The sequence below is a fragment of the Physcomitrium patens genome, chromosome 19 (genome assembly GCF_059467195.1).
Source record: "Physcomitrium patens ecotype Gransden chromosome 19, ASM5946719v1, whole genome shotgun sequence".
Classification (NCBI taxonomy): Eukaryota; Viridiplantae; Streptophyta; class Bryopsida; order Funariales; family Funariaceae; genus Physcomitrium; species Physcomitrium patens.
In genome coordinates, this window is record NC_143428.1 from 6,813,514 (window position 1) to 6,841,256 (window position 27,743).

Consider the following 27,743-nt stretch of genomic DNA (forward strand, 5'->3'; position numbering starts at 1 on the left):
CTCTCTCTATCTCAACAATGCGATATAAGATTGGTACAAAAATAAATGTCAATTTCAAAGCTTCAAAGGATTCTTTAGATTTTTTGCTCCAATCAAGTTTGTCTTTGCATGTAAGACGTGTGAGAAGAGCCACAACTTGAGAAAAATTCTTGATGAAGATCTAATAGTAATTGACAAAGCCCAGAAAATATTACATATTTCTTATTATTTTTAGAATCCTCTAATTCATAATAGTTTTAACGTTCTTTGGATCCATCATAAGTCTTTTCTTGGATATGATATATCCTAGGAAGTTAATTTGAATAGTGTAGAATACACACTTTTCAAACTTCGTGGACAATTCCACATCTCTGAGTTTTTGTAAGACATGACAAATATGATTTTCATGCTTTTTTATGTTCTTAGAATAGATTTAAATGTCGTTATAGTAAAAAAAATAAAAAAATCATCTAAAAACTTACAAAAAATATCATTCATAAAATATTGAAAAGAAATTGGTACATTCATAAGTCTAAAAAGCATGACATTATATTCAAAGTGCTCATACCTTGTTCAAAATGCAATCTTCTATTTATCTCTTTCTTTAACGTAGACCAAGTTGTATGCTCTTTATAGATCTATTTTTATATAAATCTTAGCTTGATTTAGTTGATCAAAAAATTTAGATATTAAAGATAAAAGATATCAATTTTTAATAGTAATCTTATTATATTTTTAATAATCTATGCATATTTGTAGTGATCCATCTTTTTTCTTTACAAATAAGATAGGAGCTCTTGTAGGAAATTTTGAATGGCATAGGAAATTCTTGGCCAAGTTCTTGTCAATGTACTTCTTGAATTTAGCCAACTCATTTTGTGATAAATTTTAGATCGGACCAAATGGTAGTTGACTTCCTTCTTTAAGGTCAATTGAGCAATTATACAGACAATGCTCGAGAAAAATATTTACATTTTTTTTTCTAAAATATCTTAAAAATCTTGATATTGACTTGGAATACTACTTGAAGTCTTTCTATCATTAAAAATGGATGTAGCATAAATAACAATAGGCAATTCTTTTTTGGCAGCATGCAAGAAAGCTTTTGTACCTACAAGTATGAGTTTGACTACACTGAATTCATGGCTTTTCATAAAAATCTTAATAATGCTTTGAAGAAATTTAAGTTTACAAGAAATCTAATCTATCAAAATATTATATTTTTTTAACCATGATAAATCTAAAATAATTAAATTAGAAAAAAATCTAATTATATTAAAAATTATATAACTATTATTATCATTTACTACTATATTTATAAGAAGTATTTTATGAATAATATCTCAAAAAAAAAAAAAAAAAAAAAAAAAAAAATGCCATCTATGACTTCTACACGTATAGGTTTAGTTTTTTTTACTAACAATATTCTATGGCTTTTAACAAACTCTTCATCTAAAAAACAAGCTAAAGCTTCTGAATCTATCAAGATAGAGGCTTTGCAATTATTAGGTCTTAAATGCACATCTATTGTAAAATGAGGAGAAGGTTCTAAAGGAAAAATTGGAATTCATTTATACAAGTTTTCAACTGCACAATCCCTATTATAGTTGGACAAATTTATTTTCTAACATTTTTTTATCTTTGACAGTCATACTCTTTATTTTGTAGTTGTGTCATTTTTTTGGACATTATTGAGTAATATACTTAGCTTTTCTAAAATATAAATACAGTCCTTTTTGACAATGACAAGTCTTTTTTTGTTCAGTAAGAAATTTACAACATATCACATCAATTTTCATATCTTTTACTTCCAAATATTTAGATTGAAAGATTATTAATGTTGTCATTGAATTATAATAATATGGAATTTTTCTTGTATAATTCTAAAATTGAAATTCAAAAAGCCAATTATCATACTTCATAGAAAAGTCAATTGCTTGACTCAATATCTAAAGATCAGATAAATTGAGCATCAATTTTTTTACATCATATTGTAATCCATAGAAAAATTGGCTAGTAAAGGTAGCATCATTCCACTTAACATTAGTCACTAGTTGTTAAAATTGTGAAATGTATGATATCCCTAATTAATTTTTTTGTTGCAATGTATAAATTTTATTGGTTGCAACACAAATTGCATCATATTCTCCATATATAGATCAAAATTCTCCTAAAAAAGTCTTCAAATTATCCAATATTAGATTTCATTGTTCAAAAAGAGACAAAAACTATGATAATGGCAAATCTATAAAATGTATACCAATGAATCTAACTTATGATCCAAGCATTGAATATCTTTGAGATTGAAGTTCAATCACAAGTTGTACTTAATTAATAAATCCTCAAAACTTGGATTTTATACCATCAAACTTCTTGGATAAGGCAATTCTAGGTTTATTAATACTTAAAAGGTGTTCTACTATAAGAGAAGGGATGTGATTTGGTATAGATATTGAAGCAACTCCAATCATGTTTATATCTTCACTTCTTACTATTTTTCTTACTTTTGGTGGCAATAAACTCAATTATTTTTGCATTTTTTTCATTGCACTATTCATTTCAAGAATCCTTGCTATGATAATACTTAAAAGAAAACATATCTAATATTACTCAAGACAAATAGAAGAGAGGACTTCACAACAAAAAAAATACTAGGAACAATATTAGTTTAGAAGAAGGTAATTTGTAACTTCTATTACACTCATGTCTTATCAAGAAAAAAGAATAATATATTTTTAATCTAAAGAAGATAAAGCCCTAATATTATAAGTGTACTCTTGTAAATCTATTAAAAACATGAACTAAAAAAAGCTGCATAAACTTTTGAAATTTGTGTCAAAAGAAAAATGACGAAATAAAAAATAAAGAAGTATATATATTAAAAAGATACTAGAATGGCTATTGCCAAAAGATAAAGAAACTAGAGACTCTTGAATCTAGACTAGAAGCAAGAAAGAAGTTGATAAGAGTGAAGAAGGCTTCATTCTTTTCTTTATATATACTATTTATTTAGGATCTATATGGTGACTTTCTATTGGACCTCCAAAAACATATTGACTTTGTATGATATGTATCTTGATTTGTAAGGTAAGTTTTGTATATAGGTGCTACATAGTTAACTTGCTCTATAAGCTACCAATACATGTGGTATATGATTAGCTTATTGAATAAGTTTCTAATCTACCAATCAAATATAAACATATATAAAGTCAAAATAGTATCTAAAAAGCTTCTAGAAAGCTTTTCTAGAAGGTGTTATGAAATTAATCTACTTTCATTTACTTCAACCTATTCATATTACCTAGATAATAATTACAATAGATATATATCGATGACATTAGCTTGTACCATAAGCTACTAACATATGCTATATGAGGCTAATTTGTTGGCCAAGTTTTTAATCTACTAATTAACTACAAACATGTCTAAGATCAAATTTGCATCTGTAAAGCTTATAAGAAGCTTTGCTATAAGATATTATGAAACTTACTTATATTTATCTTCTACCTAATACTTTTTATGTAGATAAATATGAATGTCTGATTAATATAAAAGATCCAATTTTTCAATGATGGTTGAAAGCAAGATGATTCAAATAAGAAAAAAAATCAAATATTTCCTTCAAATATCCTAAAATATCAAAAATATCTCTGTATTTTTTATAATAGCAAATATATTCCTTATGGTGATATTTTATCACATACAACAATATATTTTCTATGATAAAAATATATATATATTTTTGATATTTTAAAATATTCAAAGAATATATTTAAATTTTTTCCATAAACAATGTATAATCTTATTTTTGATTACTAAAAAAGTTACTTTCACAAATTAATATGTTGAATCAATTATGATCTCAATGGTTGGATTCAACTATTGAGGAGTTGGTTTACAAGAGGCTTCTTGTCATATTACATGAAGTTTGTTTAAGAATGCACCAAACATTTGGTTGTGGAAGATGAAATAGAAATTGCAACAATAAAGTCCTAACAACTCTAATAGAATCTTAAATAAAATCTAATTGAATATTAATAATATTATTCAAACTTTAATCAAATCCAATTGATATCTTAAAGAAATTATAAAAGAAATATAAAAAATCATAAATAATTTTATAAAAATCTTTAAGAAATAATTAAAAAATTCCTAATTAAATCTTAAATCAAATTTTAATCAAATTTTAAATCCTAAACCAAATCCTTATTAAATCTTAAATCCTAAATCAAACAAAAATCGAATCTTAAATCTTAAAATAAATATTAATCAAATATTAATTATATCTTAAATCTTAAATCAAATGTTAATCAAATCTTTAATTCTAGATCAAATTTTAATAAAATTTTTTAAAAAATATTAATTAAAATTTAAATCCTAAATCAAATTTCAATCAAATCATAAATCCTAAATCAAACCTTAATGAAATCTTAATTGAATCTTAAACATCAAACAAATTTTTAATCAATCCTAAAACAAATTAAAATCCCAATAAATAATAATATAAATATATGTATTTTGATTTAAAATTTTTATAGCTTTTAATTACCAAGTTGAAAATAAATAAAAATAATTTCAGAAAGATCAAACATACGAATTAAAAAATAAACTCTAAAATCCACTTAGATGTTAATTGGTTTTTTTATTAATCTTGATGTTAATTTTTTAGAACTAATATCTCTTAATGGCACTACTTAATGGCTTTCAAAATTTATGAATCTATTTAAAATCAAATCAAATGAAATTTTACAAAATTTTAACTCAATCCAATTGGCAAATTGCTCAAATTTTTAAGACTCAAGTATATCTGAATTCTAATAATCTTTGATTAAACCGTTGGATCAAGCTCAATCTTATGCCACTAATTTAGCTTAACACCACTTATACAATGATAAAAATTTAATTATAATCATTATTTAATTTTAAATAATTTATCAAAGTATAAGCTCTTTATTATTATCGAAGTCCAAATAATTTCAGAACAACCTTGATAATACAAAGCCTTTACAAAGTCAATATTAACATAAATTACTAAAAACTAATTTCAAATAAATCTTTCATTAGTTTGCTTTCAAATATCATTCTTTAATCAACCAAAAAAATTTAGATTTACTAAAAGTATGGTTCTATGCCTTGGAGTCTAATTTTAATCATGGTTTATAATTGGTCCTTTTCAAGTATCAATTCTTGGATTCATAAGGTAAATTTTGTGAAGAACTAATTTTATTCTTTTTTAAATATTCTTATATCAATTAACATAGAGGTAAAAAAATTAATAAGTTCTAATATTATATTTCTAGGAAAAAAGACTAATATTTATTTTTTAGATCTATAAGTAAAGCAAAAAAAAGTAGATAAACAGAGCTCACAATGCCTTATCTTTGTGATTTGGTTTTTCTAGTAATGTTTTATAGATGCAAATCAAAGACTTCCCATGGACTTATAAGACATGCAAAAGAATGCAAAATTTGTGAAAAAACCTCTTTAATTAATGTCTTGAAATTAATAGTGAATAGCTTCAAGTTAGTTAAGTTCAAAATCTTATAAAGTGATATTGCAAATGATAGTATAATTTTTTACAATACTTCATATATATTATTTTTTTAGATTTACTTTATTTATCAAATAGATTCAACTTATATTCACTTTATATTTATTGAATTTATAAACTACTAGGTCTTGTAATCACTAAAATATAGAGTAACTATAACCCTTTGGTTTCTTGATACAAGAAAGGCTTTAATAGATTCTTTATTTTTATAACATTTGGGGTCCAAATACAAGCTATCAACCTAAGATATTATATTACAACAACATAGTCACTAACCATGAGTTGCAAAAAATTATGTGAAATAGAGACAAATTTAATAACTTGGAGAAGACAGGGATTAGCTATTAGCACCTCAATACATGATATTGACAAAATTTTGACGTCCTACAATCAAAAAAATAACTTGTATAGAAGTTGCTTAATGTTAACTTCCAACACCATAAACCACTTCTAATGATGAAAAGACAATAAAATATTTTACAACCATTGCAAAAATCACATAAAAGTAGAAATAAAAACCATTAGTGTAGAAAGAATAAATAATAAATTATTTTAAATATATTCCTTAAAAACCTTGAAATTTTTTTAAATATAAAAAATATTCTTATATTTTTTATAATAGCAAATATATCTTTTGTATACAATAGGATATCTCTATAAAGAATATATTTGCTATTATCAAGATTGCAAGGATATTTTTGATATTATAAGGTATTTAAAGGATATATTTGAAATATTTTCTTCAAAAAAAATTTATTTCATTTTTAAATTTTTTAATAATACACATTGGTTTCTTTATAATAATATAATAGATAGAAGTGTCAATGAAATAATGTTGAAGTAAATCAATAGTTGTAGATATTAAAAGATAAAATTAGTATAAAGAGATAACATTAGAGGAGCTCGCCACTTTATTAAAAAGTATGGTATGAAGTGGTATGATCATATATAATTTATTGTATAGAATTTGAATATATATTATGTGATTTTATATTATTTCTATAATAAATTCAAAGAGTAGTCTAAATATGACATTTTACAGCTAAAGATACATATATACATATACAAGCTATTAATTTTATAGTCATAGAATATATATATATTTTAAACTATATATTTTCTAAAGATTTTAAAAATATTATTCATTCAAAAAAATTGAAAGAAAACGCTTTAAAAAAACTCAACAAAAAATGCTACTAAATAGAAGGTTCTATATCTAAAAAAAAAATTATAGAGTATTCTATATCTATTAGTGGATTTGTAGACTACTAAAATAGAAAGATAGGAAAAAATAAAACTTACATAATTTATCTATTTATAAAGTCACTCATATTTTGAAATAGTCAAATTTTTAATATTTACAAATCTATATAATTTTAAAAAAAATTAATGACATATTTAGAAAAAATAATCTCAATATAGATTCAATGGTGTTTTCAAAACTCTCAAAAATTATATTAAAATAGAAGTCAAAATCTAAAAATCCAAATCAATTTTGTTGTATCTTGTAAGTTAAAAACTTTTAGAGCAAGTTATTTATACTATTGGAATATAGACAACACAAATAAAAGGAAAACATGGATATATAAAGTAAAAATTGAAAATAAAAGGATAAAAAAACTAAGCACATCTATGTAATTTTAAATTCTAAATTCTAAAACTTCAAATTTGGTTTTAATAATTAAATGAAAATTATTACTATAAAAAAATATACTAAACCATCTATGATAATTATATCTAAGATTTACTATGATTCTATATTTAATAAATTTTTACTTAATAAAACTATTTTAACTTATAAAGTCTATTAAATCCTAATATTTACTTTGACTTTAAAATAAAATTTATAATCTTAACCCTTTTATATCTAAAAAAATTAAATTTTTATATTTAATAATTCTACCAATGTAAATAAGTTGGTAGGATTGATAATAGATTAATTCAAAATTTAAAAATAAAAGATATGAAAAACATTTAACACATTCATATAATCCAAATACTATTGTATTTTTTAAATATATTATTAAGGTTCAATTTTATATTAATTATTAATTAGTAATTTTATTATCTATTTATTTTAAATCTATTTTAAAAAAAATCTTAATAAAAAATAAATAGATCATTTACATAGCAATAATGTGAACCTTGAGCATCTTTGTATACCAAAGATTTAAGTTTGTCTTTTTTAAAATAATACCCAACTCACTTGAAAATGAGAACAAAATTAAGCTCCAATGTATATTAAAGGTAGTCAAACATGTGAGTTTTTTTAATTCATTTGGCAATGATGTCAAACTTGAGCACCATCTTATATCTTAAGTAGACAAAGATCTGAGGTTGCCAATTCATTTGGAAATGATGTCAAGCTTAAGCACCAACTTATATCAAAGATAGTCAAAGATATAAGATCACTTAATTTATTTGACAATGAAGTCAAGCTTAAGCACCATCTTATGTCTAAAGTAGTCAAAAATGTAAGATTGTTCAATTCATTTGGTAATGATGTCAAGCTTGAGTATTCACTTATACCAAAGGTAGTCAATCATGTGAATTTGCTCAATTCATTTAAGAATCATATGAAGCTTGAGTACAAGCTTGTGCCTAAAGTAGTCTAAGATGTGAGGTTGCATAATTTATTTCGCAATGATGTCAAGCTTTAGCATCTATTCATATCAAAGATAGTTAAAGATGTAAGTTTGCCCAATTCATATGGCAATGATATCAAGCTTGAGTATCCACTTATATTAAAGGTAGTCAATGATGTGAGTTTGCCCAATTCATTTGAAAATGATTTCAAGTTTGAATATTCATTGATATCAAAGATAGTTAAAGATATGAGGTTGCTTAATTTATTTGGCAATAATGTCAAGCTTGAATACCATCTTATATCTAAAGTAGTCAAAGATGTGAAGCTATCCAATTCATTTCGCAATGATGTCAAGCTTGAGGACCATGTTATATCTAAAGTAGTCAAAGATATAAAGTTGTCTAATTCATTTGGCAATAATGTCAAGCTTTTTCACCCACTTATATCTAAGTTTTTAAAGAAAAAAAACTTTCTATTGATATTGATAATAATTTTAAATTTTTATATTATTTTAAATTAAGTATCTTCAAAGAAATATATTCTAATTTATTTGGTAGTATGGTTAAGTTTGAGCATCTTTTTAAGTCAAGTTTCAATAATATAGAAATTTTAAAAGAAGAATTTGAAAATATTTTTATTGAAGAACAATTTTTTAAGATATTTAAATTCTTTAATTTTTTCCAAACATCTATGTTATATAATATGAACAATGTCTTATTTGCTAATTCTCTTCATAAGTTATATTCCTATCATATATCTAGTAGAAAATATTTTAAACTAAAAAAATACTTTATTGATATAAAAAAATATGCTTAATATCCTTATAATAATATTAGGTACAAAATCGCCAATACTAAAATTTAAAAATTGAAGTGATAAAAAAAATACTTCTTATTTTATTAATAATTGTTTTTATATTATAAAATTATTCCTCCAACTATAAACCAACATAATGAAATATACAAAAGATTAAAATTTCCACATAAGTGATGCACCTAATGTATATACAAATCTAATTATAATATAAGATTAATTATTTTATATAGTAACTTAAAATTAATATATATCTAAAAAAATACAATAAAAATTATATAATATAAAAATAAAAAATACCAACTTTTATATGCTATTTTTTTTTTCTTATTAGTTTTTTGCATGACCATTTAAATAGTAGATAAGTAACAATATTTGATTTGATTCTTCATGAAATAGGTCTACATTCAAGTTTCATATTTGTAAGTATTTATATTCTACTTTCTTTTTAACAATGTTTCTATCCATGTCATATAATTGATCATGGATTCTTATAATTCCATCTTTGTCTAATTTTATCAATGATTTATTTATCAATATAGCTAATATAAATTCTACATCTTGTTCAAACATATTTTCTTGCTTATTGGTCTATATTTGTAATGTTTTTTTTTTTAACATGCCTTGTAGACACATATCACGATAAAAAAATAATATATATTTAGAAATATTTTCTTTTCTTTAAATCCCAAATTATCAAAATTAACTCTTAATATCTTCTAAATCTTATAGTTTTTATTGTCTTGATTTCCATCTACTACTCTTCTCCTTTTCAACTTTTATAAAGCTTGCTCCTATCATCTCAATCTCTTTTTCTCTCTTAAAAATGCTCGCATAACTTTCAAATTCAATGGTAGGTCATTACAAGCTTTTATAATTTTTTTGCCAATCTCAATAAGTTTATCACGTAGTTTTTCTTGGCCATAAGAATGTGTGATAAACAACTTCATATTTGTTTCTTCATCAAATTCTTTATTGTTTATTTTACATATTTCTTTACCATAATGCTCTATTGCTTTTGAATTTTAAGTTGTTGCAATCAATGTGCTACCTTTACTTGCAAATATATAATCTATAGATACAATATTTTCAATTTGACTCTAATTCTTCTTATTATCAAAGACCAAGAAGGTTTTATTCTCCATCAAGAATGATTTCAACATTTTTTTTGAAATTCTTTTGTATCCTTTGATTTTAATTGGACATTAAATTATTTTAAAATATTATAAGAAGTTATTAAGAAACTACCACCACTTTTAATGTATTCAACAAAGTATAAGACTTGGTATATGTGCTTCACATCATTTAATGTGACCTTTCCTATTGTAGTCTTGTCTATTCCATCCATTCCAACAAGATGTATTACCTTGACTTTCTATATAAATTTTTCTTTATATGTCATAAATATTGTATTCTATCAAATATTTCTTCTTCAAGTAAATCAACCTATAATTAAAAATTCAACCACAAATAAACAAATGAACTAGAATCATGCATATACTATATTTCAATCTAGTCTTATTAACTTAAATTCATAACATGACATCTAACCATTACTATTGTACAATAAGGTGTGTAAAAATATAAAATACAATCATTATATTTAATTCAATGCATACTTATTATAATTTTTGGTATATGACTTATCAATGGCACTCTAAATCTTTGATAAAATTCTATATTTTGATGATAATTTTATTTTGTTGATTTAAAATATTGAGCATATGTTACAACAATACTAACTAAAAATATTTTCTTCAATAAGCTTAATCTTTCACAAATATTTGCTAACTTTGATTAATACAAAGGATTCAGCTTCTAATGTTTTAAAATAAGATTACTCAAGTCAAGACAACTTCAAGGTAACTTTGGCATGTCCTTTTTCATTCTTTCTAATATCTTATCCATGGTATAAATACTATGCAATAGATCTTGTTTTGAAAGAATTTTACAAAATACTATTATAAATGAATAAATATTTGCTTTAAAATAATACATTGATATTATTTGAGATTTAATTATTAAAATCTTAGGAGCCATATATGCAATAGTACTATAAGGTATTTTTATAGTTTCTAGAATGCTTCCAACTTCAATCTTAGAAATTCCAAAATCAATTACTTTCACAATAGCATGTCATTTAATCTTATTTAGAATTTTTATTTCTATAACATTAACCAAGATATTGTCAAGCTTTAGATCACCAAGTACAATATACATGTCATACAAGTAATACATCATTTTTACAATTTGAAGTATAATATTAGTAAAAAAATATATCAGACATCTCTTTTTTTCTACCAATATACTGTTCAAATTCTTTTGCATCAATTCCATTTCAATATACAAATGTTCTTTTTTCTCTTTTATTCCAAAAGATTCAATACTTCCATTGGCACTTCCTGTAATTACAAAATAATATGTTATTAAATTTAAATAATTTAAACTTTTTGAAATGCTCACTTCTTTTTTGAACATTTTAATATATGTGACATCCTTCTTTTTAATCACACATGAAAGATCCAACCACTTTGATTTGTAAACTTCTTAAGTTGATTTATGTTCTCTTTTTATAATATCAAGACTTTTCATATTTGATGTTAGATTGAAAACATCCAAATCTTTAATGTCTCTGTAATTCAAGTCTTCCAACATTTGTAATAGATGGTTAATTAATCTATAGTACTCAAAGACTTTTATCTCATATGCATGGATCAACCTCTCCATTAATAATATAACATCTTCTTCTACTTCACAATATGTTGCAACATTAATAGTAGAATAGATGTTGTCTTCAACTTTTTTAGGATAATGCTTTAAAAGCTTTTTACTTGCTATATCAAAGCAACATTTTAAATATGAAAGTAATTCTCTAATAGTCTTGTTATTATTCAATTAGACAATAGCTTCTTTGTACCAATTTGGTTTTCCACATTTTTCTACTTGAAGATAAGATTTATTTAATATAAAAAGTAACTCACTTAATAAAAGTTCAAACTCCATTCCATCATTGAAGCAATTGATTAAGTGATTGAAAACCTTTGTCATATGTTCAATCTTCTTGCACAAATTAACACATTGGTTCTTGTTCACCATTTTTTTTTTTTCCTTCAATAAAACCTTAACTGCTCCAATATAAGCTTCTGATCTTTCCCAAATATCTCCACGAGTACGTAGCATGTTTGATATTTTGTTACACTGCTACATCGCTTTTGAAGATCTTAGCATGAAAAGCTTGTGTAAATAGCTACAAACCATGAATACATATTGCTTTAATAAGTCTAAGAGATATCCCATGATGAATTAATAAATAAAATTTCCAATTTCACCTTTGCTTCACTTGGAAAAACATACATATTATATTTGATTGGTATTTCAAGAATATTTATCAAGCATTCTTTGATCCACATTGTCCCAAAAACAATATAATTTCCTATAAATTGATTCAATGATTCTAAAGAAAAATTATCAATTTTAATAATCTTTAAACTAGCACTTAATTTCTTTACATATTTTAATAACCTAACTTCAGTCTAAAACTTTAACATAATTTAAAATCATAATCTCAAACTGTAAGTGACGTCAAAAGAAGAGCCTTTCACTGCCACTGCCCTTGCCTCAATCCGCTCCAAATGGAAAACAACCAACCCGATCTGCTCTCTGGCCTCGATAGGTGACGACACAATTCTCCCAAGTGTCGCACTGGAAGGAGTCGGTAATAAGAGATTAACAATGTCGTGATCTTCTGCTTGACGCCGCTGCAAGGGCCAGCACTATGTGAACTTCAATTCCACGAGCCTCAGACTCCTAACTGCGGCATTGATATCCACCAGATCCAACTGCCGTTCTGTCAGCTAATTGCAAACACCACAGTGCTAAGAAACACCTACACAACCGTGCTAAATTGCCTCCTGCACGCTACTTAACGCCACGAAGTTGAGTCGACCACCACATTAAGGGTATGATTGAGAGACATCTGAAGAATGTGATCACTTCCACTCTCTCCACCGACTGTCGCAGCACTCCTGAATTTTGATGAATGCCCACTTGACGATGTGGACGATCACCCTTCGACTTCGGGATTGACCACCCCGTGGCAGTTCGTGCTCAGGCTCCTGAAGCACCAACTACTGCCCCGCACGACAACTAGTCTCCGTATAACACGCCAGGACCTTGGGACTATGTCACCACGCTAGCTACCGGTTTCACACTGATGTCAACGACCTATAGTCAAGCACAGACTCCGCCACCAACAAAAGCCACCGACATGGCGTTGCTGCGAGCAGAGATGGCCCTTCCGAGCTTACGGTCTTCCAATCAACGGGAGATAGAAGGGATCAAACAAATAGTGTTAAAACAACACCGAAGTTCCATACAACGATTACAGTATCAAGGAAAAACACCATGCAGCATCCTCAACACCAGCTTAATTGGAGCTGGTGATGCACCAAGAGATATGAAATTCAAGACTGGTCACGAAGGGATACCAAAAATAATGACTAGGTAGAACCTGATCGAAGAGGGTAATTCCAGCTTCCTGAGCGGAAGTAGACAACAAGAACACAAGAATAGCGGCTAGCACCTCTGGACAGCAAAGAAGGGCGGCGATAAGGCAGCGAGAGCAGGAGACACTCCAATTAACGGCAAAAACAACAATGGTTCTAAGAGCAATGCCTGCGCTGATTGATAACCAACTACAACAATGTTGTTGATGCAGAGCACCAGGAAGAGAAGTCAGGAAAAACGCCCCGTCGACAGCAAAGTTCAGTTGTATCAATTGCTTCGGCCGCAAATTCAGCAGCAAGGGTCACTGCTCGATCAGGTGGAAAAGGAGTAAGAGCAGCAAAGCTAGCTTGGGAGATGGAATCTGAGCACAAATCGGAAGTAGTACTGCACTGGGAACCGCAACAGAGTCGAAGGCGATGATGGCTAGCAGCGCTGCACCCTACGAAGGGGAACCGACAAGCGAAGGAACCCAGGAGTAGTCGACCACCACCGTACTGCCGCAAGAATCGGAACCGCGCTGTACAAAAAACTAGCACCAAACACAAGCAAGGAAAAAACGAAGAGCAAGCGACGACACTCGCAGCTTTGTAGAACAACACGAACAGTCGTAAAAAACGCAGAAAAGAAGCTCGAACGACTCAGCAGCCAGATGGATGAACCAATGCCAACCTCGACGAGTCCGCTCGAAAGATAAGCGAGCAAGGAACCGTCGACAAGAGAAGATCCAGCAGCTCAGGAAAGAACAGTAAGGAACCACGCTTCCACTGTACCGCCACCAGCGTAAGAAGAATAAAACTAATCACTAAACCACGAAGGAAGAACGGTACAAAAGCCCACCGTCGAACTGCAACCTGTATGAATCAAACTCCAGGACGATGCCAACCAGTATCAGGAAAGAACAAAAAGGAATCCAATTGCACGTAGAAAAATCATGGCAATGCTCTGATAACTCCAAGTAATGTATAACTAGCTGCACCAGTGTCACCTTGGACTCGTCAAAGAGAACTGCTACAAGACCTGCTACAACTTGACAATGTTGAAATGACAAACAATAGATATACCCTTCGCATCGTGATGGTTACAAGTCGTGATGTTTACGCTCACACCAGAGATCACGCTAGAGAAGTTTGGATTGTGCTGCAAGTCTGACATGGAGCCATGGTTTCCGCCGTTCAAAGGGAAGAGGATCAGCTCATTCCCCATGTCACTGGGGGTTTCTCGTCTATATGTCAAGTTAAATTCCATCAACGTATCCAAGACACAAGAACCTGTCATTCTTGTGTTTATTGATGGTTCGTACATTACGTTTCACAAACCTCTATCAGTTGCCATAAATATGGAGAGAATTTAATCAATAATAAAGAGACTAATCACGACAAGAATTGGAACTGGATTCGTCCCATAAGGAAAGCAGCTAATGGACCAAGTCAAAAGCTGACAGTTGTCTACCAAATAAAATGCGAGGAGACAAAACGTTCTTATTCTAAAGATCAGAAACTTAATATTAACCCTTGGTAGCCTGTGCATAATCATTGAAACAAAACGAACTGGTTGCTAAGAAGCGCATTAAAACCACTAATCCATACAATACTCTTCCTGAAGATGAAATATTCACCACCAGGATATAATAGTACAATGTTACAGCACATCAGAGAGACCACAAAACATCATCTATCAGAGAACTATTCTGCATTTCAAAACCTTTTACGCACTACCTACTTTCTAACAAAGGAGCCTTTCGGCAATCTCCAGAATGTCACTCAATACAAAAATGTGTTCAGTTTCTGATGTTCAACTAATCAGATGACATCAACACACGAAACGTAATCCTTTCGCACCATTAAGGCAGGTTCAACACTAATGTCGGAGAAATCCCAAGGTGCAGATTGGTTCTGTACAAACAATGAAGAATGATTCAAAAGCATAAATTGAGCCAGAGCTGAAGTATACCATCACAAGATCTGGGTGTGCGATCCAAAAATGAAAAATGAATCGCTGAACTCCAATTGACGATCTATGAAATTACCAAACCAGTTTACAAGATGTCGAATGCTTAAAGCCAAACGGCAATCCTCCAACCGAAGAACTCGAACGTCACCTGTCGAAAGAGACCTTGCCCATCTTTAGGGACTTCCAACTATCCTCCACAAGGTTGGTTGTTGAGTTGCACAAAATAATAAGTTTACGTTTACACCACTAATGTATTACAGCGTCAGCTCCGCGGGAAGGCAACGTATCCTTTGTATGGAAGCACCTAATAGCCGAAATTTTTTATCAAGCTTCTCATATCCGCGATCAATATGTCCGACTCCCTGTATGTGTGTGGTTCCATCAGCTGACATTCCAGCCAAGACTAGAGCTGCTCCTGCCCTCAAGTCAGTTGCCAAGACAGGTGCTCCATACAGCGAGCTGCAATTGCATAATTGTAAATGTAAGAACAAAAAGGATACATTTTTCATGTAACAGTACATGAACGAAATACCAACCACGACCGAGATTTCGAAGTGATTCATGTTCATTTTTTGGTACGATCACACATGGTGATGGTGAAGACGTTTGCAGACAAGCTCCTGCTAAGATCTACGAGTAAGAAATAGTAAAGACACATTAGAGAGTAGTATGCTGTTTCAACCTACCTGCCCACGCCTTGGCCATTGATGATAGCAATGTTACCACTCACTTTCAGGTCGGCTCCAAGTTTCTGTAGCTCCTCCGCTGATTAATCAGACACAATATGTAAAGGAATAACACTAATGAAGCACGAGGAAAACAAAAGCAAGCTGAATTCGACATAATACCAGAAAGTAGCACATACCATGACGCATGCGACCTTCAAAAACTGTCTCCTCTAAAAGACTTTGCCCAGAGCAAGTAGTTAGAAGGGACATCAGCTGCGGTTGCAAATCAGTAGGGAAGCCTGGATATGGAAGAGTCTTCACGTTGCAGCTTCTAAGCATCTCAGTACAATCTATCTGCAGATACAAATTTCGCAAGTATTGAGAAGTACATACACGAACGTAATTAATCCGACGTATTTCAAACTCAACTCAACAGTTTCTACAATTGACCTTCTTAAAAGATTGAAACAACAATTGACCTTCGGAAGGCCACTTCACTGAGAGAATCCAGAGTAACACACAAAGCAAAATACACAAGTTGATTGTTGAGACGTACATGAAGTGAATCCGACCGCGTTTGTTGAATTCGGCAACCAATTGTGAGAAGTTTCTCCATCACTGATGTCAAATGTTTGGGAATGACCGAATTCACGGAAATTGAAGATCGAGTAATTGCGGCAGCTATTAAGAAGGTTCCAGCTTCAATCCGATCGGGTATGACTCGGTACTCTGTACCGTGAAGTTTACGTGATCCTTTAATACTCAAAGTGCTGGTTCCAGCTCCTTGTATACATGCCCCGCATGATATCAAAAAATTCGCAAGGTCTACTACTTCTGGTTCCTGCACTCCACAAATGCTGTAAGTGTAAGACAACGATAGATTGAGCTTCCTCACACTAAGATCTATGTTGCCAATGAACTAAGATGGGGGCAGACATGACGCAATCTATTTCTTCTTAAAACGAGGAATAGAGAGAGTATAAGAGGGATGGACAATACACAAGAAAAAACTTTGGCACTCTCGAGGATTGTTAAGGTTTTCTATTTCACTCCTTTAGAATCACATTCCACAAGTTCGGGTGGTATCCAAATCTCTTAGAGACCCCAAATAATACTAGATCTTCTACTCAAATCTGTAATTTTCTGTAAAACAACCCAGACTCTCAAAACTTGAGAATTTACGCTATGAATCTCTGATAATGTATACTCCGCTACAAATTAACTTCGTTTAGGTTCACCTATAACAAAATTGAAATGTCGATTTTTACCGCATTAATAGAGTGAGAGGTGAGACTTTTAGGCATGACCCATACAAGGTTTCTAAAACTCATTTGATCTTCTTGTTGTTATAATTGATTGACCTTCGTTAAAGAGGACCTACATAATTTTCATCACAGCATTAACTCCAGCATCGGTATAAAATGCTTGTCCTTATACCACCAAAGGAATCACATGAGAATCATCACGCTGTCCATTCTATCTCTAAGGCAAAAAGTAATGCAGATTTTCAAGTCCTCAAATTAGCATCTAAACAGAGCACTGCATTACCTGCACGTAAAACATTACTTGAGAATAGACTTCATGTTAACCAAGTGATAAAGAAGATTTTATGTGCATAATTTGAACGGCTGTTCAAGAACCAAACAAATAGAAGTGCTTGCACATATTGAAATGTGCTTTCGGCAAGGTCGGCCGTGAGACACAAGAAAACATCAACAGTGAGACATGCATAATCAAGATCAAAGAAAGAGTACCTGAGCGACATTAGATAAGGTGGTGTAGCCGTCTGCGAGTGCAGCAGCCATCATGAGCGTCTCCGTAGCGCCTACACTGGGATAATCTAGACAGAAACTGCCACCGGTGAGGTTTTTGCCATTGTGTGCCCGAGCGAAGACTTTGCCTTGCCTGCAAAAATATACACAAGCCTGTGAGGGATCCACACAGGTGGAATGTGCCATTCTATATCTCCTTACATCTCCAATGTTATATGACAAAGCAGAGGAAGTGCTATATACCTAATCTCAACCTCGGCACCGAGAGCTTCCAAACCTCGAACGTGGAGATCGATAGGACGTGCACCAATGTTACAACCCCCAGGCAGTGGAACAATGGCCTCTCCCTTCCGACCAAGGAGGGAACCAATCACAAAGAAACTAGCCCTTAGCTTTCGCACGGTCTCCGGACATGGCTCTACCGATGTCAAATGCCTTGCATCGATCATGAATCCAGTAGAAGTTCTCTTAACATTGACCCCTACAGACATCAAGACTTGAAACATGCGGCGAATGTCGTGGAGGTCAGGAATCATCTCCAAATGAACTTGCCCTTCGGAGCAAATAGCACCAGCAAGCACAGCCAAAGCGGAGTTTTTCGCCCCAGAAATTTGCACGTCTCCAGAAAGTATTCTTCCGCCTTCAACTTGAAAGCATTCAACTAATTGTCCTGGCCGGGAGGAATTCACCTCGGTCAGATCTTCCGAATCTGGAACGGGCTTCTTCACAGGGTTTGAAGTTTGGATTGCCTTGGAGCTTTTGTTACGTTGCTCTGTCACTGGCAACGCTAAAGATTCAATGTAGCTGGCCGATTGTAGTATAACTGAACCAGGAGTATGCGAGGGTAAGTTGGTAGAGGGAACCTCAAGGATAACCTCCGAAGCAACTCCACTATCAACACCGCAAATTGGAGCAACGCGAAATTGCTTTCTATTCTTCCAGAACCCAGAAAACGACTTGGGATTCCTCAGAATTGTACCACTATGAAAAACCCTAATTCTGGGTGAAGAGACGGTGCAAGAATTCTCACCTAGAGAACCTGATCCCCCCCTCCCTGGGTTTCCCTGTTCCGTCTCTAGCTCAGACTGTCTAGCAATGGCTGTCCCAAAGTCCTGCACTAGACTGCCATATCCCGTGTAGCTACTCCGTAACAAGGGTTGTTTTCTTTCAAGTTTCTTCAAAGAGTGTGAAGACCGTAAACCCTGTAGAATAACTTCGAATCCTTCCCACTGCGAATTTCTGTGTTTTCCAGAAAGTGAAGGACTTCCAAAGGCTGATGTTTTTCTGAAACAGTTGGAAGTTTCGCGGGGAGAAGTGCATCCCTGCGGAAAGTCACAAGACTTCTTGGAAAGGTTGGCGGATATCAAATTAACCGCCATAGCCGCAAATGTCTGCTTATGATGACACAGCAACTCGCCACAAGTCTCTACAGGACTCACGAAATTTACTCAACCAACTCAAGAAGCGCAGGAGCTGACGACCACATGCTCAGATTCAATCAACCGGCCAAGCAACACAGGTAGAGTTTCCTGAAGAAACAATTGTGAGTCTCTTTGCAAAGCCGCACAATTTGCAGAGAAGAAAAATTCTAGCTCTCGAATCTCATGCTTCTGATTGTTCCAAGCGACACCCCATAACATCGGCAAAACATCACATTTCAATGATTAGCCGGGAATGGAGGCAGAATTGAGCAAAAGATATAACCGAGGCCGGCGAAGATTAATGGAGACACTTCAGCTGCTTAATTGAAGACCTAGAACTCTTCAAGATGCAACTTCAGTAAATGTAAGTGGGGCTCTCCCCGTTTCCGCTTATAGAGGCCCTCCGTAAAAATCAAAAATGCTCATGATGCACCTGCATCACGCAGAGCCTCGTGGCATCTTGAAAACAATGAACCGCCAAGGTCAAAGATCGAGGTTATCAGTTCAAACCGACTTCGATAACGTTTTCATGAGAATGAGCTCTCTCCCTTAGTAACTCCTGAAGCTCACAAGAGGGAAGTCAAAGAATTGACAAATTAGCACACCATGTAAAATAACGAACTGTGGCAGTAATGGAAATTACATAAAACAAAATCGGCAACAACCTAAAGGATCCGGCTCGCTCGCTGCAGAGATCTCGACGCCCTCTCTTTCTATCCCTTACTAACACTAAAGAGTATGTAACCTCGATAAAAAAAATTAAAAAAATTAAATAAAAAAATCCCAAAAACAAATACAAACCTTAACTCAATCTAACCAGCAGAACAAGATAGAATGCTGGTTTCCAAAAGAAGACCCAGTACTTGAACATCACATGGTACTCTGCAGTGACGCTACCAGAGGTAACATTCGAGACGAGCCAGAATGAGAGTCACGTGGATGGCACTAAAAGTATGAAGGTCGGAACTCGAGGAAGACTGAGTACAACACAGCTTAAAACACGACATGCGTGCGAGAGAGCACCTTCCACGGGCGGTCAAACAATCAGGAATCACAAAGAAGGCGAGTCGGATCCGGAAGAAACCAGCTGCGAATCTGGCTTCGTCCCCATTGACGATGTCACTCCGAAGAGTGCTTCAATCGAACGCCGCGGAGCCAAGAGTTTCGATGCGATACAGCGGGAAGCCAAGATAAGGGCGCCAACACTGGCTTCGCTTCTTCGTCCGTGTTCGTCACAGGCATGAGAGCCTCGTTCAGTTTTCGTCCATCCAAGAACTCCCATCGTTCATCCCCCCCATTTCCCCATCCCAACGGCGGCGAGAATGAACATTCCTCCCAGACGAGTCTCGCTTACGAAGGGGCGGTCCGGTCCGATCAAGGTCCGGTTCGATCTTTGTTCCCCCCCCCCCCTCCCCGAAATGGACACTTGTTCCATTATTCATTCGCGCTTGGATGTTCTGTCAATCTCTATAATCCATCCAATAATGTACAGCTCCACGTATTTCCGAGCCCCCATGATTCATATTATTGCTGGCCCATTGCCGTCTCACTCGTAGTCACTTCCTCCACTAATCTGCAACTAGTGCTGCATGTCCCCACATTTCAAACTTTTCTTCTGCCCAACATGGTGCACTCCTGAAAAAGTATTCTTGTAAAGGAGACTATCAATGTTAAGAGATGGTAGTTTGTCAAGGAATTCACTCAGGTGAAGAGATCATCACTAATTCTCTCTCCCGAACTCAAGGGGTGGGACCGCAGCTCTTTCCAGTAGGGCTATTCTCTTGTTAATGCCACGTGTTATTTAGCCTCCACGTAAGCCTTACTACAGGTACAGGTGTCGCTGTTGGTTCTGTTGCTTTACACACCTGGAGATAGGCAGATCTCCTATCCAATCGGGTCCGCCTTGATGCTTTTCCACGTCAGCAGGTCATCAGGCTGTGACTGGACAATGAGTTTCGCAGATGAGCTTCTGCAAATCTGCTAATGCAGAATTCATCGGTGCCGTATTTTGACACTTGGCACTGACATACAGGCGGCGACATTAGAGTTAGCGTTCCCCGCTGGCGCGGAGGTGCTTAATGCATTTCACTTGGGCAGCGAGCTGTCAGGAAAACCTCCCGCACCTCATGCAAGTGCGCACGTGGATGCTGATGTGGAATTGAAGGATGAACTTCGCTTAGGTTGACTTATTGCATTTTGGCTTGACGTTGGAGTTACGAATAATGTTTTCATCGGGTTTTGACGGCAATTGAAATCCATGTGTAGGAAATAATTAGATTCATTGCATGAGTTGTGTGGATGAGAAAGCAATTACCTATAGGGAAAATTTCAAAAGTATCTCTGAAATTTTCTGAAATAACAAGAATACCTCCATATTATTGATAATAGCACACATACCAAGGTCTCTTTAAACTAAGGCTTTTCCAAAAATACCTAATTTAGCTTATTCAAGGTCGTGATTAGGTTTCAAGTAAAATAGGAAATAGATGAAATTCATCCATAAAATTATCCAAAAACATCCATCTTTTTCAAATTTGACAAATTCTATCAAATTGTTTAGAATTCAAGATACTCTCAAGTAAGAAGTTTATGATGTACTGCTGATATTTATCCTTTTCCAACTTGATCACGAAGAAGTCGAATTCAATAGTGCTTGTGTTAAGAAAAATGGAAGTTAGCATGCAATAATTTTTTTGAAGTTGTGAAAACCAATCACTACATTGGAGTCCATCCAACATGAAATTTTATTTGCAAATTGGAACACTTGTTAATAGTATTCTTGAAAGTCATCTCCTCATAATAGGCATGCACTAAGGCTTGATGTTCAATCTCAATATCTATGATGGATTGAGCATCCTATCTAATCAATTCCAATTGCGACTAAGGCAACGGATAGAAATGCATAGCATAAACATCTGTAATGCACACAAATTGTAGGATAGGACTTTCAAAATATCTTCATTATTTGCATTGTTGTTGCAATTATGTTGGGCAATAATGGACGCGATATCATTGACAAGCCTAACAAACAAGGCCATCACATTACAAACCACATTCTTGGTCTTAGCTGTGAGCAATGAAGCTATGAGGTTCATCATAAAGGTGCCTTGATCTTAAATGAAAGCCTTCGCATTTATGAAAGCTACACATTAAGTTTCATAGTATTATGTGATAACACAACTATATGATAAAAAATAGAAATATGGATGTTATTATAGGAGAGCCTAGTAGAAAGATGTAGTAGGAAAATAAGGATAAATAATAGGAATTAATAAAAAGTTTAGTCTTAATACTGCCTTTTATAGAAAAAACTTCTATTTACTTTACAAGGGCATAAATGCCTCAAATCAAAGTAAATGAAATAAGTAAATAATATAGGCATCTTTAAGAGAGAATTAATAGTACGTTTAAGAAAAAATTACCTCAAATTACCAAAAAATGAAGTCAAAGATGACCAGTTAACAATTTGGATCAAAATCAAATCCTCAGCCACAAAACTATGCACCTATGGCGATTCCAATGTTTTTTTGCAAATCAAAGAGAATGATTAGGGAGCAGACTTAAAAAAAGATTTTTAAGAGTTGGTTTCATATTAATTGGATTAATATTGAGATTTTGAGAGATTTGCAAAGTTAGTGATGTATTAAATGGATTTAGATTTTGAGAAATAAAAATAAGTTTATAAATTTGAGGGTTTTATAAGTTTTATAGAATTTTTATAGGTGAAACTTTGGAAGCTTTTTGTTATGTTTGTTATAAATGTGTATGAGAAGTTTGAGATCCATCATGTGATTAGTTTATAAAGTATAAGAGTTTCATGGATTCAGGTCTAACAAATTAGGATTTAAAAAACTAGTGAGGATTTCTAAGCTATCTATCAATCTGCCTATTAGATTAAAATACAAGTTTACTCAAATAATTTTAACTTGACTTTCAATAATTATACAAAGTTTTGAACCAATTGAATAATGAAATTAAGAGATAATGGTTTGGAATATCAACATCAAGATTAAAGAAGGAGGTTGGTTGACATCTAAGGGAAGTTTAAAGATTATCATTTATTCAATATATGCAATCTTCTTCAAATTTTTTGTATTTATTGCTAACTTATTTTTTACAAAGTTTGAAAATTTTGAGTCAAAATCAACGATTCAAGCATTAATTATTGAATTTTCAACTTGCTATTGGATTTGTTAAGGATTTGTTTTAGAATTAGAATTTGATTAAAGATTGATTAGAATTGGTTTAGAGTCTAAAATTTGATTAGGATTGATTAAGGTTTGATTAGATTTGATTTAAGATTTGGTTAAAAATTAGGATTTAAGATTTGATTAGGATTTTTTTAGGATTTGATTAGAATTTAAGATTTCACTATAATTTGAATAGAGTTGGTCTAGAATTTAGGATTTGACTTAAGATTTGTTTAGGATTTCAATTAGGATTTTAAAAAGGATTTTATTAGGATTTCATTAGGATTCGAATTAAGATTTTAATTAAGATTTTAATTAAGATTTGATCTAGGATTTGATTAATATTTATTAGGATTTAATTAAATTTTGATCTAAAAATTACTTAAGATTTATTAGGATTAAACTAGAATTTTATTAGAATTTATTTAAGGTTTTTATTTTAATATTTTTTTAAAGATTTTTTGTTATTTTTTTTAAAAATTTTATTTATAATATTTTTTGAAGATTATTATTATTTCTTTAAGGCTTATTTTTATATTTTTTTATTATGTTTTTTTAAGATTAATTTATAATTTTTATATATATATATATATATATATATATATATTTTTTTGTAACTTCTTTTAAAATTACTTGAATTGAATAAAGTTTGATTAAGATTATTAGAGATTATTTTAATTTTATTTAAGATTCTATTAGACTTAATAGGATTGTTGTTATATTTCTACTTACCTTCCACAAATAAGTGTTTGATGCATTCTCAAGTAAAAATATATGTAATACAATAGTGGATGATCACATTTGAGGCACTGTTAAATTAGTACAAAGGATTTGCTTCAGGAAAGCATTAGGCCTCTAGCTACTATTAATTACTCAAATAAGTTGTAAATTTATAAAAAAAAAATATTATTTATAGTTTGTCTTTAAGAAACACAATTACATCAAGTACACAAGTTTAGGATGCACAAGAGTACTCAAGATGTAACTAAATATCCTAAAATCACTTCTACTCATATAAGAATTCCTTTCATATATGTATCACTCAATAACTTCCAATTTAACCATCTTATTGGTTTCAAATTTTTCTATAAGTTATCTTATATTATTGACTACTTTGATACAAAAAATCAACTATAATATTATTACAAATCTTTGAATATTGTCTAATTTCTAGCAAATAGTAAACATGTCAATTTTTAGACACTTGTACATTAACTCCATCATATCTCAAAAATCCAATGCTCAAATATTATAAATTTTTCATATACAACTTTTTAACATAATCATCTACACTTGTAGAAATTTTGAGCCAAAAATTCATCCAAAAACTCAATATATGGCCCAAATCAAAACCTCTATTAAAAACAACTTACTTACAAATTCTAATTTTTAATACTAACTTCCAACAAATCTTTCTCTTTTATTCTAAATTAGAATATATCTATTTCTGCATATAAAGTATAGTTCTTTAAGTCAACTTTTTAACTTCATTTTTTGATTCTTAAATGCTTTCTTAGAATTCTCTATATGCTTAAAAGAATAATAGTAGGTACCAAATTCACACTCTAAGTTCTAACAACCATATTTCCTTCATCTAAATTCCAAATCATATATTTTTTCCATCCAAATTCTTGTCCAAAACACAAGCTTTTTGAATCCAACCTCCAAACTTTGAATAGATTGCCTTACCTTGAATGATCTATGTTGCCTTGAATAGGCTGCCCTAAATGGTTCCAAATTCCAATGTAGTCTCAGACAACCTCTTGAAGTGTATTAGGCATGACTTCCAACTAATGAAAATAAAGTCTTTTATCACTCACCTTATCTACCTACATGAAATGACCTGGAAATCAAATTTCATACTTTTGATGACAAAGCCCATCTAAACTCTTTACTAATAAATGTTACAACTCTTATCTTTAATTACAAAATTTAAACATTAACTTAAATAAATTAGACAAGTATTTTATTTTATTTTATTTTATTTTATTTTTAATTATAATTTAAACTTTTATAATATTTCATGTTATTTTTATATATTATATTACTTTCTAATATGACAACATAGGCTACATAATTAACTTGTTCTATAAGCTACTAATACATTATTGTATGGCATGATTTTCTATTTAAGAATACACCAGGTATCTAGTTGTAGAGAGTATAGTTTTAACTTATTAAACAAGTTCCAATAAGTCAAGTTTTTTTATTATAGATGCCAAAAAAATACAATAGTACATAAAGATTTTCTATTGATATAACCTTTTATATTTAAAAAGCTTTATATATAAGGCTTTTTAAAGTATCTAAAAATATCCTAATATCCTTTGCTACACTAAATCATAATTAACTTTTTGTCAGTAAGTTTGATTTTCCATAAGTTCAAAGAAAATCTATAATCCTCTTACAAATATCTATCTTTATATCATAATTTTGCCATAGCTCTATATCTCCATATTTAATATATATATATATATATATATATATATATATATATATATATATATATATATAAAGTTTTGGCTTCCAAAAACTCCTTTAATTTGCATAAAATTCCCAAATTATAGCAAAATCTTTTCAAAATATTTTTCTTCCTTAAAGGATTTTTTTCCACAAACTTTAGAAATTTATATCTCTTGATTCAATTCTTCATATTTTTTCAAATTTTTAGATAATGTAGAATTTATCTTTAGGTTTTATCAAAAAAATGAACCATAAATCTATTATAGATCGTCTTGTATCTTAGAAATCCTAATAGATGCTTTAAATCCTAATTTACAAGTATTAAAATACTATTTTCTCCATATCTCAAAAATATAAATTCTAAATGCTACAAAATTTGTGTAAAAAGTTTATTAACATGATCATATACATTTTTGGAAATTTTTAGCTAAAAAATTATCAAATTGCTCAACATATGGCTCAAAACACAATCACTAGTAAATTGAATATCTTATTGCTCTTAGATTACAAGTATTGACTTCAACTTCTTATAATTCCTTCATTCTAGCTTAGAATTTATCAAAAAATACATATAAAGTGTAGTTGGAAAAGTGCTCTCTTTAATCCTAGTAGCCAATCCTTCATTGCATTCTATATGCTTATATTATGTCCAAAAGAGTGACAGTAGGTACAAAACTCATACCTTAACTTTGAGTGTTATCGTATTATAACACAACTATAAAGTGAAAGATAATAATATGGACCTTATTATAGAAGAATTAAGTTAAAAAATAAAATAAAAAAATATGGATAAAAGATAGGAAGGTAATAAAATTTTTAGTAGTAATGCTATTTTTTTAAAAAAAATGACTTCTACTTACATTTTAGGACCATAAATAAGACAAATCAAAGTAGATTGGAAAAATAAATGATGTAGGCATCTTAAAGAAGAATTTAAGAGTAAATTCTAAGAAAAATTATCTATAAAAACTAGATATTGATATCTAAAGAGGTTTAGTTATGAAGCGGGGTCGAAATCAGACCTTGAGGCACAAAACCAAGCCTTGAGAATAATTTTGGGGTTCTTTGGCAGAACAAAGAGTGGGATTAGAAAGAAAACTTGATAAGGTTTTGATGAGCATTAGTTTTAGGTGATTTGGATTTGTACTAACTTTGAAAGAACTTTACAAAATCAGGGTTTGTTTTAGGTGACTCTAGATTTGTGAAATAAAGTGGGTGATATTTTTTTGGAGAATTTTGTAAGTTTGGCAAAAGATCTATAAATGAAAATTTGAATTTTTTTGGATTTAAATGTTTTTAATATATGTTGTGAATTTGAGCTGGATTGAAGAATTGGATCGTGGATTATTGAGGTTTAAGTGGGTCGAGATCTCAAAAAGTAGAGTTTTAGATCTAGTGAAGATTTTTAAGATTTCTTGAAATTTTTTGATTACATTGGAGTGAAAATTGTGTGTATGGATATTAGACTTATTTTCCTATATACATATAAAAAATTTAAAATCAATTGAATGGTATGAAAAGGAGATATTGATACTAGAAATTCATCTTTTAGATTGAAGAAGGAGGCCGGCCAACATTTGAGCAAATATTATGGTTGATCTTTATTTTGATAAATTTGATCTTCTTCAAAAAATTTGTGCTTACTGTCAACTTAATTATAAAGAGGTGTGCAACTTTTGAATTAAAATTAATAGTTCATTCATTAATTATTGAGGTTTAAATTTGCTATAGGAATCACTTGGATTATTTAGGATTTGATTAGGGTATGTTTAGGATTTGATTAGGATTCGGTTAAGATTTATTTAGATTTGATTAGGATTTGATTAGGATTTAATTAAGATTT

At 30.8% G+C, this 27,743-nt stretch overlaps 1 protein-coding gene across 9 annotated transcripts; it reads right to left on the reverse strand.

The window, feature by feature from the left end:
• Positions 1-14,968: 14,968 nt before the first annotated feature.
• Positions 14,969-20,447, reverse strand: LOC112296104 (uncharacterized). Of its 9 annotated transcripts, none has more exons than XR_002973836.3 (8): positions 20,271-20,447; positions 18,070-19,806; positions 17,809-17,959; positions 16,611-16,895; positions 16,252-16,408; positions 16,073-16,151; positions 15,535-15,845; positions 14,969-15,328 (listed from the first exon to the last, which is right to left on the reverse strand). XR_002973836.3 is itself a non-coding variant. In XM_024548275.3 (7 exons), exons 2-7 carry the CDS (start codon positions 19,203-19,205, stop codon positions 15,641-15,643), a joined length of 2,013 nt encoding a protein of 670 aa, XP_024404043.1. In that variant the 5' UTR covers positions 19,206-19,806; positions 20,271-20,437; the 3' UTR covers positions 14,969-15,640. The 9 variants fall into 9 exon arrangements, 4 of the variants coding, with proteins under 4 accessions (XP_024404043.1, XP_090100744.1, XP_090100743.1 ...); XR_002973838.3 differs by having other exon boundaries at positions 16,073-16,137; positions 20,271-20,410; XR_016498525.1 differs by having other exon boundaries at positions 15,463-15,845; positions 20,271-20,410.
• Positions 20,448-27,743: the final 7,296 nt, after the last annotated feature.

Coding starts and splice junctions, on each gene's coding strand:
- LOC112296104 (XM_024548275.3), bottom strand. CDS start 19,205: ATGGCGGTTAATTTGATATCCGCCAACCTTTCCAAGAAGTCTTGTGAC. Junction 17,960..18,069: donor GGTGCCGAGGTTGAGATTAG/GTATATAGCACT, acceptor ATATTTTTGCAG/GCAAGGCAAAGTCTTCGCTC. Junction 16,409..16,610: donor CGCGGTCGGATTCACTTCAT/GTACGTCTCAAC, acceptor TTGTATCTGCAG/ATAGATTGTACTGAGATGCT.